This window comes from Macrotis lagotis, chromosome 8 (assembly GCF_037893015.1).
Source record: "Macrotis lagotis isolate mMagLag1 chromosome 8, bilby.v1.9.chrom.fasta, whole genome shotgun sequence".
In the NCBI taxonomy this organism is placed as follows: Eukaryota; Metazoa; Chordata; class Mammalia; order Peramelemorphia; family Peramelidae; genus Macrotis; species Macrotis lagotis.
The window spans coordinates 155,858,495-155,877,177 of NC_133665.1; the positions used below are offsets into that span (position 1 = coordinate 155,858,495).

Below are 18,683 nucleotides of genomic sequence, written 5' to 3' on the forward strand. Positions count from 1 at the left end.
AAATTTGATACTATACAACTGATAAAGTCACTACAAATGACCTATGGGACCTGTATGGGTCCTTCAATCTTCACTGTCCCAGAAACCAGACTAGGTCCAGTATTCACAAATAGCTGAAGTGGTCTGATTGAAACAGGCCAAGGAACAAGGAGGAAAGGCAATTATCTCACTTTAATATGCCCATCCAGAGGAAGAAAAACAAACCAAAAGACCCTTCGGAATCTGATGAACACGTTTTAAAAATGACCTCTTATGGATCTCCCTTAATCCTAAATCCTCATAGCAAAAATGACTACTCTGTGAACATGTTTATCAAAAATAGGTATGTATAGTGTTAACCTGACTGCCACTGAGGAGGGGATTTGGGAAGGGAGGGCAGAAGGAAATTTTGTAACTTAAAAATACACATATGCATATGGATGAATATTGAAAAAAACATACCGTGTATTTGAAAAAATAAAATTTCAATTAAAAAAACACTGTATTATGTCCGCATTTTATCTGTACAGGGAGGAAACTCCATTTATCGATATGACTTGGTAATTGTTTTTTTAATTTAATAACTCAAAACATAATAAAGGAAGATGTTGAATATGTTGTCCAAACTCATGTAGCCGATATGAGTAAAGAAGCAGTGTTGAACTCAGATCTTCTTGGCTTTAGACTCTCTATCCATAATAACATATAACTACCTTTCATCACACATACATACAATACACCCTTTGTGTATATAAATGTGTGGATATATATACCATATATACACATATAGCATCTAAACATATAAACATGCACACACATATATCATAGTTGTTCAATGACATCTGTAAGTAATGATCTAATCATGTATTCTACATTTGACAAGGCATGTTTTTATTTGTTCACTATGGTCATATCCAATATTGATGAAGCTTTAATCTTTTTCCATATTAAGTCCTTGGGTTGATACTTTGTCCCATTTCAATGGAACTAGGGTTTGACCTTTTTTTGAATCTTCCCTAGAACTGAAGCTCTGCCACTGAAATGTAATCTCCATTGGTCGCAGATGCCTTATTCAAGGGATCTTGGAAACTATGCATTTTTTCATAGCTCTTTCCATGCTACCTGCTCTCCATCAATAGACCTTCATGCCTATCTGGGTCAATCTGGTCAATCTACTGTTGATTCTGGCATTCTGCCATTATGTGCAATCAATGCATTCAGATTTCCTCCTTGTGCCCAGGGCTACAACTTTCTCTCATCTACTACCTTATGCTGCCACACCTACATACTTTAGAGGATCATTCATATTGTTGTTCTGTGAGCCTCAGAACTGATGACAGATGAAAAAAATATGTTTTGGATGCAATTTTATTCATCTCAGAAGTCTTTCTAGCAACTCTTCATTCATAATAGTTAAAAATAAACGTCTTAGTTGAATTTGACCCTCGTCCCTCTTTAAAATGAGCCTTTTCTTCCAATTGGCCAATAGACATCATGATTTCCATGTTCAGTTCCACCTCCTTGTCTTTGATCCACCCTTTCCTACAGCTTAAAAATATACTTACTTTTGTCCTTCAGATATGAGGATCCTTCAAAGTTTCTTTGTTAGACTCACTCATTTTAGAAAACACACCCAGCTTTGAAGTGTTTCTAAATCATGTAATATATTTGTTGTTCATATGACTAAACTGTAGCATTCTGGATGTAAGTAAAACATTTCTCTCTCTCTCTCTCTCTCTCTCTCTCTCTCTCTCTCTCTCTCTCTCTCTCTCTCTCTCATTTATCTTAGTACTTAAGCCAAATCTCTGTGCAAATAGCAGGTATTTAAGAAATGACTGCTCAATCAATGAATAGATGAATGGACCCTCATGGAAAGTAAAGGTCATGAGGAAATAAAATATAATGAGTGGATTATTACATTGGGATTGCTAAAGTTTTAATTTTGTTCATTTTTTATTAAGAATAGACATTATATAACACAGAATTAATATTTAATGTCCCATTGAGTTATCAAAATATGATTTAAGGGGTGTTGAAAACATAATCGAGGTATAATGTCTCCCAGAGAATGTTTAACATACTATCAAATGATCAATTTTCATTAAAGATGTGTCTCTCTTAGATGGATAGGAAGTCATGAGTCTGATCATCTGTAAAATGAGAAAGTTATGTGAAATGATCTCTAATGTCCTTTCCAGGTCTCAAATTGAGGTATCTCAGAGTATGGATTTATTCAGTATCTACATTCCTGAAGAAATTTGTATAAATTAGATTTTTTTAAAAAAATAAGGAATCATTTTAAAGTGAACTTCAAATAATACATAAAGGAATTATTTGCTAAGCAGCTAGTAATTTCCAGAAACAATTTTAGGCAATGTATACAATGTTTGAAATTCTGATGGAATCAAGTAAACATAAGGTAGAAATTGATCAATAAAGCATTTGCAAGTTGATAAATAAAAAGTTTTGGTAGGATAGCATTTAAGAGCATTAGGAAATGCATCATGGAGAATATGGTGGTTGAGTTGAGCCATAAAGGAAGTTAGAGACGTTATGAAATGGTTGAAGGTAAAGAGGAAGTATTTTCAAGGAAGGTGTTTGGTTAACCAGCGTGCAGGTACAGAGAAGGGAGCTGGAACACTGCATGAGAGGACCAAAAGAGACTGCCATATGGACTGAGTAGCAGAGAGTGGGAAGGAGAATAATGTCCAAAGGTTAGGTCCAGGTTGCATAAAAGATTAAGAGCTAAAAAGAAGAGGAGATATTTTATCCTAAGAGACATATGAAGCAACCGATGGTGAAAAAAGGGTTTTTTTGCTAACTCAAGCATTCTATATACTAATTTAACATGCCATGGTATCCTAATTCATTATTTTTACCAAAATGAATTTTCACAAAGTGATATATAAAATTTAAAATTGTGCTTTAAAACAATGATTTCCTGAGGAATTTTGGTGAATCCTTGATTTCACAGCTATAGCACAACTTATAGCACTACTTTTATCATTGTTTTTCGTATGTCTCCCCTAACTTTTCCCTTTCCTATGCTTCTGTTTGATACTTGTTCATCATTTCCCCAAGATGAAGGATATACTCCTCATAAAATGAAGGAAAGAAGGAAGAAGGAAGGAAGAGAAAAAGTCAGGGAGAGAGAGGAAGCAGGAAGAGAGGAAGGAAGGAAGGAAGGAAGGAAGGAAGGAAGGAAGGAAGGAAGGAAGGAAGGGAGGTAGAAAGGAAGGGGAAGGAGGGAGGAAGGAAAGAAGGGAGAGAGGAAGGGAGGAATGGAGGTAGGGAAGGAGGAAAGAACAAAGGATGGAAAGAATTAAGGAAGGGATAGAGGAAGAAAGGAAAGAATGAAGGAAGGGAAGAAGGGAAGAGAAAGGGAGGAAGGAAGAAAGGAAGGAATGATGAAATGACTGTACTATATTATTTCCCAAAGTTGATATAGCCTGATCACATCTACTTACAGAATGCAGGATCTAGTTTGCTATATGATCTACAATTATGTGTGCATGTGCTTGTATGTATGTATGACTGTGTGTGCATGTGTGACAAAGATGCATATACTGATGCCTTAATACAGAGTTGCTTATGTAGTTGCAGCTCAGAATTTTCTGTTTTTTCATATGGTTTGCTTTTCTAAAGTGGTAATAGTTGTGGACTTCACAAAGTACTACTGTAGAACTTAAGGCATTTATAACAATATCTATGTAAATAAGATAATATGGGGGTGGGTAAAGTGGTTCAGTGGATAAAGCACTGGCCCTGGAGTCAGGAGGACCTGAGTTCAAATCTGGCCTCAGACATTTATTAATTACCTAGCTGTGTGGCCTTGAGCAAGCCGCTTAACCCCATTGCCTTGCAACCCCCACCCAAAAAAAAGATAATATAGATAATTTCATCATCAGTAAGAAAATCTATGTCTTTAAAGTGAGTTATGCTGAGTCATTCTACAGGTTTAATATCTCACTTGATGTCAAGATTTTGAGAACTGAAGAATACATTTACATAAACTATTGCAGTTCATAGAGAATCCTGTAGAATTTTCATATATGTGTTGGAAAGTTCCTTTAACATACCTTGTTTTTCAGATAATTAAGGTAAAATGGCTTGCTTAGGCTCACACAGATAGTGTCTGGGTCTGGATTTGAACTTAAGCCCTCCTGACTCCAGGCCAGTACCAGGTACCCTGAGTAGACTCTGTATGCTTCTATTTTATACTATAAATTTAAATAAATTTTACAATTTATAAATAATAAAAGGTGGTGAATTTTGTATTTTACATCTCCCAGGCAGTTCAATGATAATTATATGATCTGATCCACATATGCATCTGTAAGAGGCTGACTTTGCCTTTGTCATTCTTTCATCCAGGATACACTTGAGTTATTAGATAGGAGAAAACAGGCATATGAATTATTGCCTCCTGATCTCTTCTTGCTTGTCTGACTTTTATAAAAGCACTATCCATAATATTTGCCATTCATGTGGAATCAGCTCTTCATGGAAATATCCTGAGAATTAATTCATGAAGGCCTTTAAAATCATGTCACCTCCTGCCCAAGTTTATATATGTGCATTTGATGAAGTCCTACAATTTCCTTAGCATTGACATCATATAGTATATGTGATAGTGATGAATTAGAGTTCAAATGCAGTGATTTTGATTTCATCACCAATGAGAATAGATCATTATTGTCCCATCAATCTATTCCATTCTTCATTTGGCAGTTGTCTTCTTTTTGCTTCTATTAACATAAACTCTTTAGGTGAGTTATCATAATTTGATGCTATGTCAAGTGCTCTATAAATTTTTTTCTCAACTGTTTCTCATGGTTTTGAAAAGTAGCCCTGCTCAGTCTCTCATCCTTTCCCCTCATTCCAGATGTCTTATAAATGAGTGTAAATGTTATTTTTTTCCTTAGTTCTATCCATTCAAGAAACTCTATCTATTCAGCAAACAAGGAGATTATGAGGGAGTTTTCTTTCTTTCTTTTTTTTTTTACTCTTTCACCAATCTGTTATGGTAACTGTTTTCAATTGACCACATTGATAAAGAAAAGATGTTTATGTTTCTATTTTAGTCCATTTACCATTTTTATTACTGAGGGGTTATTTAGATACTTTCTCTTAAAATGTACACAGCACTTCAGTTGCATCTTTATCTTTTGAACAAATGTTCATAAATTATTATCATAAAGTATTATTTTAATATTTGTTGTACCCAGAAAATTATCTGGTTACATATAGATTGCTAATCTTGAAGCAACCATTTGTCTCAAACTAATCAACCTCATTCAGGCTGTTAGGTAGAGTCTAAAGTGGAATAGTAAGGTTTCTCTTTTATGATGCTATTTGTTGCTTGGAATGACCAGCACTTTCAAACACTGTTCTTGAAGGCATTATGGATTTAAGATTCTTGAATTTCTCAGTACCTTTGGTTTATCTCATTTCTTGAATATATATCATATTTTAATTTTTTTCTTTTCTGTATTACATTTACAAAAAAAGTCACCAGTGACAAGATATGGTCTATCTTAGTTTGGATAATTTTGCCATTAAAGTTCTGCATTGAATTTTTTTGTTACTTCCTCCTTTCCAATGCTTGTTGGCAAGTAAACTAGATTTGACAGTTACTATATTTATATCTCCAAATATGAAGCTATTTTTTTCAAATTAATTTCCTCCATTTTGTTGAAATTGTGTTGGCTTCTGGTTATATTTACAGTATAAAGCTAAATATAGAATTTAGGTAATCTAGGTGCAAATTATGAATTATTAAAAAACCTAAATAATAAAAGAAATAACAACTAAATTTATTTTAAGAACTGTGTGATTTTTAGCCCTAAAGCTGTGAAGTGTTTTGCCTGTATATTTTTGTCATTTTTATCAGACATCCAAAAAGAAACGAATTTGTGTCGGGGCAGCTAGATGGCACAGTGGATAGCGCACTTGTCCTGGAATCAGGAGGATCTGAGTTCAAATTTGATCTCAGAAACTTAATACATACCTAGCTGCATGACTTGGGGCTAGTCACTTAACCTCATTGCCTTTCAAAAATAAAAAAAAAAAATAGAAGAAAATAAAATAAAAATGAGTATGCGTGAGCTCGTGTTTGTGTGTGTGTGTGTGTGTTATTTAACAGTCAGATTTTTCTCTTCCAATTTACCTAGACTTTTAGGAAATTCATAATCTGTCAGCAGGTATAGACATAATCCTTTAGCTCAGTAGGATTTACAAGAGCTTGTATATACTGGCAAAGCTTTGAAGAACCCAGTATCACCTTTAAGCCATGAGAAGCATCAGAGAACTTTTAAGGAGAGTCTCAAGGATGACATTTTTAATCAACTTAATTAATGTTCTGATTATATTTAATGATCCTATTAGTCTAGAATCTTGACTCTAAATTTTCTGTTCAGAATATCTAATATAATCCAATAGCAATTTTTCTTTCTTGTTCAAATCTATATAGTATGTAAAGAATCATTAATTTTAGATCACATGTCCATATTGCAAGGTTTACAAAACACTTTCCTTATAATTCTTTTTTGTAAATTAAAATAAACTGTTGGAGTAAGCAATAACAGCATTATCAGTCCCATCTTTTAGGTCAGAGTTCTGAATCTTTTAGATGCTGCAATAGTGCTATGCTGATTACTGGCTATAGAAATGTGGAAGTTAGAAAATTATTACAGATTCATTGACTCCTCCAAGTTCAGAGCTCAGTCCACTGGATAGCAATTTATCTAATTTAATGATAGTAAGAATATTTGATTTGCAGATATCTGATATACATTATATGATGGCACTCTGGAGATAGGAAGATCTTTGCTCAGAACCTGCCTCTAATAAATCTTTTGCTATATGACTTTGAGAAGTCTACAAAAGCTCATAGTGGTTCAAGCTACTTTAAAATTTTTCAGAAGAGTTTCTTGTCAGTCGAAGTGATAAAGGTGAAAAAAGTGAGGGTCATCTAACCTATGGAAAAAAAAGGCAAGACTTAAGGAAGATGATACAAACAATTATCTCTGGGGCAAAAACTATCTACCACTAAATTATCTTAGATAAGGAGAGATATGAATATTGGACTTGTGCTTTTCATTGGTGTCTATAGTACAGTGAGGAACTTCCTATTTCAATATGTTAGAACCTTTTCTTCAAATGATCAAGTTAGAGATTTGTCTAAAGTACAAAACAGAGAATTTTACAATTATTGATGATTTAAAATACTGTTTTCTCTTACATTTTTTTTAAGGCAAACAGGGTTAAGTGGCTTGCCCAAGCCCACACAGCTAGGTAATTATTAAGTATCTGAGACCGGATTTGAATCCAGGTACTCCTGACTCCAGGGCCGGTGGTGCTTTATCCACTCTGCCACCTAGCCGCCCCTTCTGTTATATTTTTAAAAAATACTCATTTCGGTGATCAAGTGAATAAAAATTATCAGATCAATTATTTATAGACATTTACATTATGATAAAAAATATACCCACCGCAATTTATGAAATCTCAGAATGCTACAACTGGAAAGTATTTCAGAGGTGATATAATTCATTCTAATTTGTCAGAGGAAGATCCTGAATTTCAGAGAATTCAGGTGACTTGGCCAACATCACACATCAAATTAGTACACCACCAGGATTAGAATCTAAAACTCTCGACTCCTTATTCAAGATTCTATCTCGAACTCCAAATGATCTCTCTTAACACTAAGGGAAGAAGTTTCTTAGAGAAAGATTAGCATTTAAAAATAAAAGAGATATCGACTATAATTTAAATTTAATCCTATAAGATAATACTTACGTTGGTTCTGGATTTCCTTTAGCTTCACAGATGAACTGAAAGGATTCATCAAAAGGAAATGCCACTTGCACTGTTGACTGTTCTGTGATTGTTGGGACCTGTTTGACTAAATTTAAAAATATGCATTTACAGATCAGACTTTCAAAATCATGTTAAAGCTGACATTGCAAGAGCTATAAGCATCTCTGCTGACGTTCATACTTGACAAGTAAAAGAATCAGCAAAAATTTGAATATCATCCCACAGTTAGAAAGAATATTTTATGCTTACAAATCCTTTTTACTATTCATAGTCTTCTCCTACGCTGTAATTTGTTATATACTCTTGTAAGTTATGGACAAGTGCTTTTACTTGGGCAATTATACAACAACCTCGTTTCTCTTTGATTCAACTTGGCAGAACATATTTTAAAAGAATAAAAATTATGACTCAGAGCTGAAAGAGATGTAAAAGTCAGACCAATTTGTTTACAGATGAGGGTGATTGTTCTCACAAAGGGAGTGTGAATGATCAAAAAGAACCACATTAAGAATTGAGGAACAACAGGTTAGAACCCATGGGTCCCATTACTATTCTGGTTCTCTTTACATTATACTTTCTGCCTCTATATCTATTTTCTATCCATTTAAATTGATCTTTCTAATGTATATTATTATAGTCATTATTACTTGTGGACAGGAAAGAGGTTTGGATTACTGTCAACCTGCAACATATATGGTTGCAGAGGTTCCTCAGAGTGAATATGCCCCCAGAATTCTGCTGCTTCATGAAATCAAAATGGTATTTTAAACTTCTAAATAACTGGTGGTTGTATAGTACTACTTCTACTACCAGAAGAAGTGACAGTGGCAGCAGCACCAGCAGTGGTAATAACTACAGAAACAAAAATAATATTAATAGGTATAGGGACGGCTAGGTGGCGTGGTGGATAAAGCATCGGCCCTGGAGTCAGGAGTACCTGGGTTCAAATCCGGTCTCAGACACTTAATAATTACCTAGCTGTGTGGCCTTGGGCAAGCCACTTAACCCCATTTGCCTTGCAAAAAACCCCTAAAAAAATAGGTATAGCAAAATAAGGTTACTGGGAAGGCAGAATAGCTCGAATCCAGGACTTATAGAAAGGAAGAATCAAGTTTGAAACCTATCTTCCTGTAAGTCCTGGGCAAGTCACCTATAAATAAGGATAGCAATATCTATTTCTCAGTGTTGTTATGATTATTAAATAAGCTGTTATAAGTCAAACTCTTTGCAAACCTTAAAACACCATAAAATGCTAGTTATTAGTATTAAAAATAGCACAAGTAGCAGCAGCTGAAATTTGAATGGTGCTTTAAAGTTTGCAAAAATGTACTAATCCCTAAAACAACCCAGTGAGGTAGCTGCTATTCTTATCTCAAAAAATAATGAAATAATAATATAAAAAAAGAAACAGCGTAAGTGATTTGCTCAGTCATAATGCAGGCAGTTTAGAAGAAACCTATGGAGTTGCAAAGAAAATATAAAATTGTGAGACAACAGTAGAATTATTATACTTTTTTTAAGTTTAACTTCCCCTTCTATAATGCAGGAAATTTCTTATCATTATTATAAATAGCAATCATAATTTTACTTTATTGATGCAGAAATAAAATATTATTACCATCATTACTTCAAAAATAAGAATAGCAGGTTATCCCTTTTGGATTTATAAAGTGATTTATATACACTAGATAACTCTTCATGACATCTGCTCATTCCTATTTTATAGCTGGAGAAACTAAGTCTCAGAGAGGTCAGGTGACTTTCCTGGGGCCATATAGCTAATTGTCTGCGTTTGGATTCAAACCCAAGTTTTCCTTATTCCAAGTCCAATGCTCTACTTCACAACTAGAGGAAATCTAAGCTTTCCTTCAGTTAAATATGTCTATCTGTTTGCTGTTTAAATTTTCTCAACATTAAAGGATATTATTTCAATTTCAATATTCAGGAATGAGATGCCCATAAAATGAGAAAAAGAATAATTATATCCATTGGGTCATATGACTTCTCTTATGACCATAGTAACTCTTAGCCACAGTTTGATTAACCTTGTTGCCCTTCAGATTACATAGCTCTTCATTATCGTTCAAGGTGTTGAGGAATAAATTATCACGGCAACCATCCCTTAGATATCAGTTAATACCTTGTGAACACCATGTTTATTAGAGTATTATTCCTTCTCATATTTGCCCAGCTTGTAAAGGCTCAGAAAAAGCTAATTATTCAGGGAATGAATCTAATGACCTTTGGGTATTTATAGGAATATACATTCAATATTTTAAAACCTTTTCTCAGTAATTAGACCAATTACAGAGGCAGCAGACTCTTTGACATTCAAATGGGATATCTGAGTCAGCTTCATTTTACCAAGGAAGGCTCGAGAGTCCCTGAAATGCATGTATAAATATTCATTTCCTCCAAAAACATTCCATCAGTATTTGACAACAATTGTTTGCAAAGTACATTACACTCCCCAAATACCAAAGATTTTAAGGAGTAAGCAAGACAAATACATGGTTCAGAATAATCAATAGATTGCAGAAAACCCCTTTCCTTGGGGGATAACTTTGGGGTTGCTGAAGATGCTGATGGCTGAAGGGAGAAGAGGGGAGAGAATCAAAGGAGACAGGACCTATGTTAGAAATCCCAAACACAGATAGGGTAGGATAAGGGTGGAAAAGGGAGAAATGCTAAGTCTCAGAAGATTGCTTTGAAACCACAGACCTTTCCTTATTCATTTTCTATTTAAAAAATTAACCCCAAACCAATTTCACTTTAAAAAGTGAAAAAAACCCCACTGAACCCCCCTTTAATATATTGAATTGGCAGGGCCCTTTAATATAATTTAATACAATAGCTCCATCTTCTAGGAGAGAACACTGAGACCCACTCAGTGACATAGCAGTGGGATGCGAGAAGAACAAGACAATGATTGGGATATAAAGATTGAGGACTGAATTCATGCTTTATCAGTTGTCAGTTTTTGACCTCAGATTTCAGATTTGTAAAATAAGGATGAAAAGTTCTCTCTCTCTCTCTCTCTCTCTCTCTCTCTCTCTCTCTCTCTCTCTCTCTCCTTTCTCTCCCCTTCCCTTCTTCTCCCTCTCTTTTATACTATATCTATCTTTCTTTCTTTCTATGATCGCTCTCTCTTTCCCTCCCTCCCCTATCCCCCTTCTCTCTTTTATACTATGTCAATAGCATTTTCATTTTTCTCCATCTCTATCTCTCTCCATCTCTTTCTATGATCTCCTCTCTCTCTCTCTCTCTCTCTCTCTCTCTCTCTCTCTCTCTCTCTCTCTCTCTCTCTCTCTCCTTTCTCTCCTTCCCTCCCTCTTCCCTCCCTCTTCCCCCTCTCTTTTATACTCTATTTATATCATCTTTATTTATCTCCATTTCTTTCTTTCTTTCTTTCTTTCTTTCTTTCTTTCTTTCTTTCTTTCTTTCTTTCTATGATCTCTCTCTCCCTCCCCATCCCCCTTTTCTCTTTTATACTATGTCAATAACATTTTTATTCATCTCCATCTCTATCTCTCTCTGTCTCTATCTTTCTATGATTTCTCTCTATATAAATATACATGCACATATATGTACACATGTATGCAAAGGTACACACATCTAGGGATCTTATAGAAGTAAAAAAAAATAAAAATGAATAATGATGATAATCTAAAGAATTCTTTGAATTTTATCCATAGTTGAAAAACTGTGGATAAACACAGAAAATTTATTCCCTTAAAATATTTATTTGAAAAAAAAACATTTATTTAGGTGAAGAGGGAAATAATTTAAAACCTGAAGTCAATTTTGGTACCTGGACTGGTACCATGCCTCCAAAATAGTATCTAGCCAAAGGAGACATGAGGGACAGAAGGATAGTCTTTCATCATCTTGAACCCTAGCTTCTGTCAGACTTTTATGGTTGGTTTCCAGAATGAAGAAAAAAGCATGAGTCACAGAATAATTACAGTTGGAGATACCACAAACAATTTAAAAGGATAGGAGTGGTTTGCTGAGCAGTTTATAATCCTCTGGATCATAAATTGCATGGCATGGGATTTAAAGAGTTTTTCATTTTCAAAATATAAATAATAAAAATGATTTGTTTTAACTCAATGACTTCCTTGAAATTCCTGGTTGAGAGAGAAAAAAACAAACAAAATTCCTTCTAAGAAGGCAAATCATCCAGTGCTATGCAACTAATATTCTTTGCAGCATTCCCTGGGATTGTAAGAGGATAAATGACTTATCCAAAGTCAAACAGATAGCATGTGTCTGTATCAAGACTTGGAGCCAGGGTTTCCTGGCTCCCAGGTCAGCTTCATTTTTTCGGCTACAAAAATATTACCTGAGATTGGTATTTCAATGGCTGTTGTCAGTTTTAACATGAAGAAAAGCAGACATCTAATGCATCCTTTTCGGATTAGCTGCATTTTCATAGCTGTAGGAGGCTGGCTGTCTTGTAGGAAGGAAAGATGGCAGGAGTTCTTTCACCAAAAAAGAGGGATTTGTGCCTAGAATGTCAGAAAACAAACAATAATAGTATCAGTCCATGCTCTGAAATATTTTTTTTTGACATGACTCTCTATACTTGTACATACTCCTTGGGCTTGACCCCATAGCAATTGCACTTTAGACACAGGAACACTGTTTAACATTGCCAGAGAAAGAAAAGGACAGTTAAAGCATATCATTTTGGTAATCTTGTCAGTAAATATTTGTTGTATACCAGACAGAAAGGTTCCAGTTGGAGAGTACTCAATTGTTCTTATTAATGGAAAACAATATAGCAATGATCCCATTCATTATCATGACCTCTTTTCATTAATTCCTTAAAATGGAGTAGCTAATGCCATTTGATTAATTAATATTTGTAACAAATATGAAGCTTCGCTTTTTTTGCTCTTTCATGATGTGCTGTTCAATGTCATCAGCTTGGAAGAAAAAGGATTAGACCTAGGGAAGGGAGAAACTAATGAATTTGAGCTAGTTCAGTTTACCAATATTCTCAATTTGGTTCAGTTATGAAAGGTAGGAATATAAATAACCTTCATTCTCTTAAGCTTTTCTTCTGTTGAGTTTGGGAGCTGATTCAGAAAATTTAAAACCCCCTCATTTGACAAATAAAACAACTAAATCTTCTAGAGTTTAATTGATTTTCCCAAGATCACACAGGTAGCAAGAATCAGAGGTTGAATTTAAACCCAGGTATTTCTTACTCCAAGTCCAACAGCATCCAATTACAAGTCCAAGTTCATAGATGTGAAACTTTAAGGATTAATAGAAGAAGTCAAAGAAATACTGAGAAGAGAAACAACATCCTTTCAAGGTAGACATTTGTCAAAACATAGGGTACCTGTTATCAAATTTTCATGCTCTATAAATTTCATTCATAAGTTGGAGAAAAATACAACAGCAATAACCACAACTACAGCAAACAACACAGACGGAAGACAGCTTAATATATTCTGTTCACATTTAATCATGTGTTGTTCTATTTCCACTTCATGGTAAGCAACTTGAAAGTAAGGATTATCATAGCATTCCTTACTTGTAGCACTCACTTAGTTTATTGAATTGCATTTAAATACATTTTAAGAGCTTTTGCTCATGTGTGCGTGTTTCTGTTGGGGGGGGATGATGTTACATGAATTTATATGTATGTGTGTATTTGTGTTGCAAGGGAAATGATGTTACATAGGTACAAAGGATGCAATAACACAATCTCTGGAAAACTAAAATTGGGGGAGTCTTGAGGGAAGGATACCAATTAGGAGTCCACTGTAATAGTCTAGGAAAAAAGAGCTCAAGAATTTATTCCAAAGCCATAAGTATCAGTAAAGGAAGAAAGAGGTAGATAGTAAAGATGCTAATGATAGAAATTTCAAGACTAGTCATCTGATTGGGCATATGGGAGACAGAAACAGGAAATCTGAGTATAACACTGTGTTTATGAACCTGGGAGCCTTGAAGAATGGCATAAAAAAACAGGAAAATTTATTGGGAGTGGATTGAATTTTGTTTTGGATATATCAAGTGAAATCACCAAGACAAGTCAAGAAACAACAGTCAAGCATTGTGATATATATATATATATATATATATATATATATATATATATATATATATATCACATATATATATGCATATATATATATTGTACATGTTCCTCAATATTCATGTACATACACTAATATGTGTATATGAAACTACTAACATGGATAGGTATATCTATGTATATATTTATGTTTATTAGATACCCATATACACACACAGACACAAAGGTAGGAAGAGAATCCTTGTTTTCAAAGAGTCTGAGGGAGAGAAGATATAATTACTTATAATCATGATCTAGCTCAGAATTAGACATAATCAATACAGGAAAGGTGATAGGTTAAAGGGAGATTAAGAAAGAACTTGTGGAAGGTTCAATTTTAGCTGTTCCTGAAAAAAAAATACAAGAAAAGTTAATAGGTAGAAGTAAGAAAGGGAAAAAAATCCAGGCATGGAATCAGTCAGTTAAAATGCTCAACATTTTGAAATGAAAGGCTTTTCAGACATGTGAACTTTTAGATGCTTGTAGATCATTAAGTCCACTAGGCATTTGTGAATGTCGAATTGAAGCTGAGTAGATATATACTGGATTTGGGTCAACTGAATAGAAACAATCATTGAACCTCTAGAATCTGATGAATTCATTCAATGAGAGAAAACAGAGAGAAAAGAAAAAGACCCTAAGATTAATACCCACTTTCAAAAAATGATATGGATTCAGCAGAAAGTAGTCTAAGTAAAAATCGGCAGAAGAAGGAGGTTCGAGATGTTTTAGGGGTTGGGAGTAAATATTATAGAATATTCAGGATGGCAGTATTGTAGAAAATGTTATGTGTTAAAGAGAACTGAAAAAGGATAAGACTTTGATAAACATCAGATTTGGCAATGACATATCTTGGGTAAATTTGTAGTGAATTTCAGTTGAGTAGAAATCAGATTGCAAAGGGTTAAGAAACGAGGGAGAGAAAACAAAAGGTCTTTCTTCCTTTTCCTTCTTCCCCCCTCTACTTTCCCTTTCTCCTGATTTTGCTTCTGCCTCTCCTCTCCATCTCCTTCTCCTTCTCCTTTTATTCCTTCTTCTTTGAAATTTGTCTCAGAAAAGAAAAAAAGATATAGAATTCTAGCTTGAGGACATAGTAGGAATCAATGAAAGATCTATTTTATTTTCTTTCTCTTAGGATGGAAACCTTAGGATATGTTTGAAGGTAGATAGGAAGGAAGAGGACAGAGAACATTCTAAGATGAGAGAGAGAGAGAGAGAGAGAGAGAGAGAGAGAGAGAGAGAGAGAGAGAGAGAGAGAGAGAGGAGAGAGAGAGACAGAGAGAGAGAGAGAGAGAGAGAGGAGAGAGATCATCGGAGGTCATAATTGATGGGGCTTTCTGTTGAAGAAAAAGGATGCAAAGAAATCAAAGATACATATTAAGGAAAAACCTCAGCAAGCTTAAAGGGGTGCCTCACTAATACTGAAGGAGGGAATGGGAGATGGCTTTTAGTATAATGTTGAAGAGAAAGGGAAAAGTTTGAAATTGTGATAAAGGTGCTCAGATTTTGGGGTTTTTTCCCCCCTATAAGAATAAGTCAAGGTCCCCAGATGAGAAAGTGTGGAAAGGAGATGGGAGAGGCCTAAATTGAAAAGGAAGTTGTTTTCCTCACAATGGACCTAGGAAGTGATGATTATAAATATTTTTTCCCTTATTTTGGAGATGAGTACACTGAGGTTTAGAGAGTCTCAGTGCCAAAACTGAGATTATTAGTAAGGGATAAACCATAAACTTGAGCCCAGGTTTTTAATCTGGCAAACCTATAGTCTGCCTACTATATATCTCTGACCTTTAATAAAATTATTATTTTTTCAACTTTATTCAGCTGTAGCTTTTTCAGTATTGAGACATAACTTTCAAAGTTCAAGAAGTTGGCAGTCATAAAAAGGTAGCTAGTTGAAAGATTGTTGGTTATAACTGTTTAAGATTGAAAGGATATAGATGAGAGGCAGCTAGGTGCTGCAGTGGATAGAGAACCTGTCCTGGAGTCAGGAAGACCTGAGTTCAAATGTGACCTCAGACATTTAATAATGACCTAACTTGGTGACCTTGAGCAAGTCACTTAACTGAATTACCTTAAGTAATTACCTTAAGTAATTTTTTTTAAAAAAAATTAAAAAAAGAAAGGATATTGATGAAATCTTTATTTCCTTTTAATTTTAATGTCTCTTTTTCTTGTGAATGAGGATAAGAGTAGGAAGCTGATATAATTTCTGATAATTATATGGTTCCCTCTAATGGAAATTCATTATTTACTATTTGGTTCCATTAAATGTTGATGTTGATTATTTTAGGGGCAGCTCATTTCTTTGTTTAATGAGCTGCCCTTTATTTGTGAAGAACAAATTTTAAAACCCTGATGCTATTAAGGAATTATGTATTTCCAGATGCATATACCATAAATTACCCCTTCCTGAAGCAGGGGATAAAAATTTTAGACATTCAAGTAAAAGAGAAAATGTTAAATTCCCATTAATCTCCCAAAGTGGGGCTAGCATCCTTGAGTACCTCTAATTATTGTATCAAAATAGCTCATAGATACTAATTGCTCAATGATGATGAGTTAGGGTGGGAATTTTAATGGTTTTAAGAAGACAGCCTCAATCTCAGCTACTTCATCTAGAAATATTTGAAATATCTATAATTTTGTTATCAAAGGAAACTCAACAAAGATTTGATAGTTAAGCCCTAGAGATATCTCTATTTCTTAAGACTTTATGGTACAATGCTATGTTTATTCTTATTTCATCCTCTTTTTTTCTTTATTAGATGTGTTTCAACAGAAATGACTCAGGGGTTTCTCTATCTGGTTATTATTCTTTTGTGTTCAGCACTAAATGGAATGTTGAACAGGTACAGGCAAACAAACTATTTTAGCTATTTTTGTTGAATGTATGGGTGTGTTTAATATAAACAAAATACATATGTATCTACATAAAGAGACAGAGAGAGAGAGAGAGAGAGAGAGAAGAAACAGACAGAATAGAGACAAGTGGCTACAGAGAGAAGGGGGGGGAGATACGGAGAGACTAGACCTATCACTTCAGTAATATTGGGAACTCAATATTTTTATATAGATACAGGGATCTTTTCTACAATATTCAGACTTGCAAGTATCTCACACATCATCTGTCTTTCTATCTTATAGTATCTCTCTCCTCTCCTCTCCTCTCCTCTCCTCTCCTCTCCTCTCCTCTCCTCTCCTCTCCTCTCCTCTCCTCTCCTCTCCTCTCCTCTCCTCTCCTCTCCTCTCCTCTCCCCTCTCTTTTTTCCCTGTCTCTCTTCCTTCCTTTTCTCTTTTCTCTCAGTCTCTGTCTCTGTCTGTTTCTAGTTTCAGCATTGAGATTTCAACTGATATCTTCTTTGCTCTAAATCCAATACTCTGTCCACTCAACCAAGCTATTTCTTGTCAATTATTTTAAAAATGAAATGGTGAATCCAGTTCATATAATGCAGAACACATCTGTACAAAAGAGAGTCAACATCAACAAAGCTATCAGTCTCCTGGAGTTGTTGAATGGTTAATTCCACATGTGACCTTCCCTTTTTCATAAGATTCTGATTTCATTTATCAGAGACATGCATGTTAAGAGGATGTTACTTAAAAGCCACTAGTAATGAGAAATTGACCCCCTGCAGGGATAGTTGCATTAAAAGATGACAAAAGAGAACACAGACATAGATTATAGAAGGAAAAGCTCTTTGTCATTTCCTTATGTAGGATCTATAAATTACCTGTCTTTTGAATATATCTATTTTGCAACATAAGATAAATGCAATTTTAAATCTCAATTTGTCTTTCTCAGGTAGAAAACATTTTTTTATCACATTATAGAATTGAGTGAAATAGTAACCCATAGAACCCTTGTAAAAGCTCAGTCTGAATTGAAAGAATAATAATGTTCTTCAACACAGCCAAAATCAGAAGCTGTACCTCTTGACAATGTTAAGGCCATTTAACTCAAATCCCATGTGGTTGACAATGCAGCCCTAGAGCAGGCGAGGTTTTAATTAACTGTCTGTGAAAGCTGGCAGTAAATAAATAAATAAATAAAAAATCTGTCTACCTCCTGCTGCTCCTCTGTAGAAATAATAAAAGTCTCCAACTTCCTTCCCAAGGGGAATGAAAGTTCTTAAGAGTCATATCAGACACACTGGTCACTAGATTTATTTCCCAAGAAAATAGGAGCAATCTAAGTGACGGTTGTCCCAAGATGCTATTAAAAAGAAAAAGAATGTAAAGAAAAGCAGATGCTGAAGAATCCCATATGTTCAATTCATCTTCAATAATAATTAAGAAAAATAAGCATGTTTCTACATGGTAGAGTTTGTGTTGCCTTCTGTAAGAAAAAAAGAAACCACGTATCACATTGTTGTTTCTATTGCAATTGTTGCCATTACCATTGTTTTCACCACCATCACCAGTACATACTACAACCATTATTCTTACTATTCCTGCTCTTACTTCTAGTACTGTTATTACTCCCACTTACTGGACTATTGCTACTTCTATTGCTGCTGCTATTACTACATATTTTGTCTGAAATTTCAGGAAAATTTGAGGCAAAATATAGAGGACCCACTTTTAGTAGTCAGCTTATCTTAAGATGTGAATATTCTCTGTATTTATTTGGATGGTATCTGTTTTACTTTTGTCCCTCAAGTTGCGATTGTATATTATTATAGTGGATATTGTTAGCAAACTAATATCCCTTGGGTAAAAGGAAAAGACTAAAACTTAAATTTTGCAATATATGCTTCATAGCCAACTCCTAGCTTTAGTAACA

General features: G+C 34.5%; 1 protein-coding gene across 11 annotated transcripts in view; it reads right to left on the bottom strand.

The window, feature by feature from the left end:
• CHL1 (cell adhesion molecule L1 like) overlaps positions 1–18,683 on the bottom strand; it is a 266,500-nt gene that overhangs the window by 104,720 nt on the left and 143,097 nt on the right. For all 11 annotated transcript variants that reach the window (XM_074198702.1, XM_074198705.1, XM_074198697.1 and 8 more), the window contains 2 exons: positions 12,149–12,314; positions 7,783–7,888 (listed from right to left, as the gene is read on the bottom strand). In XM_074198702.1, the coding sequence (XP_074054803.1) occupies positions 7,783–7,888; positions 12,149–12,239 (197 nt within the window). In that variant the 5' untranslated portion in view covers positions 12,240–12,314. The remainder of the gene's footprint in view (positions 1–7,782; positions 7,889–12,148; positions 12,315–18,683) is intronic.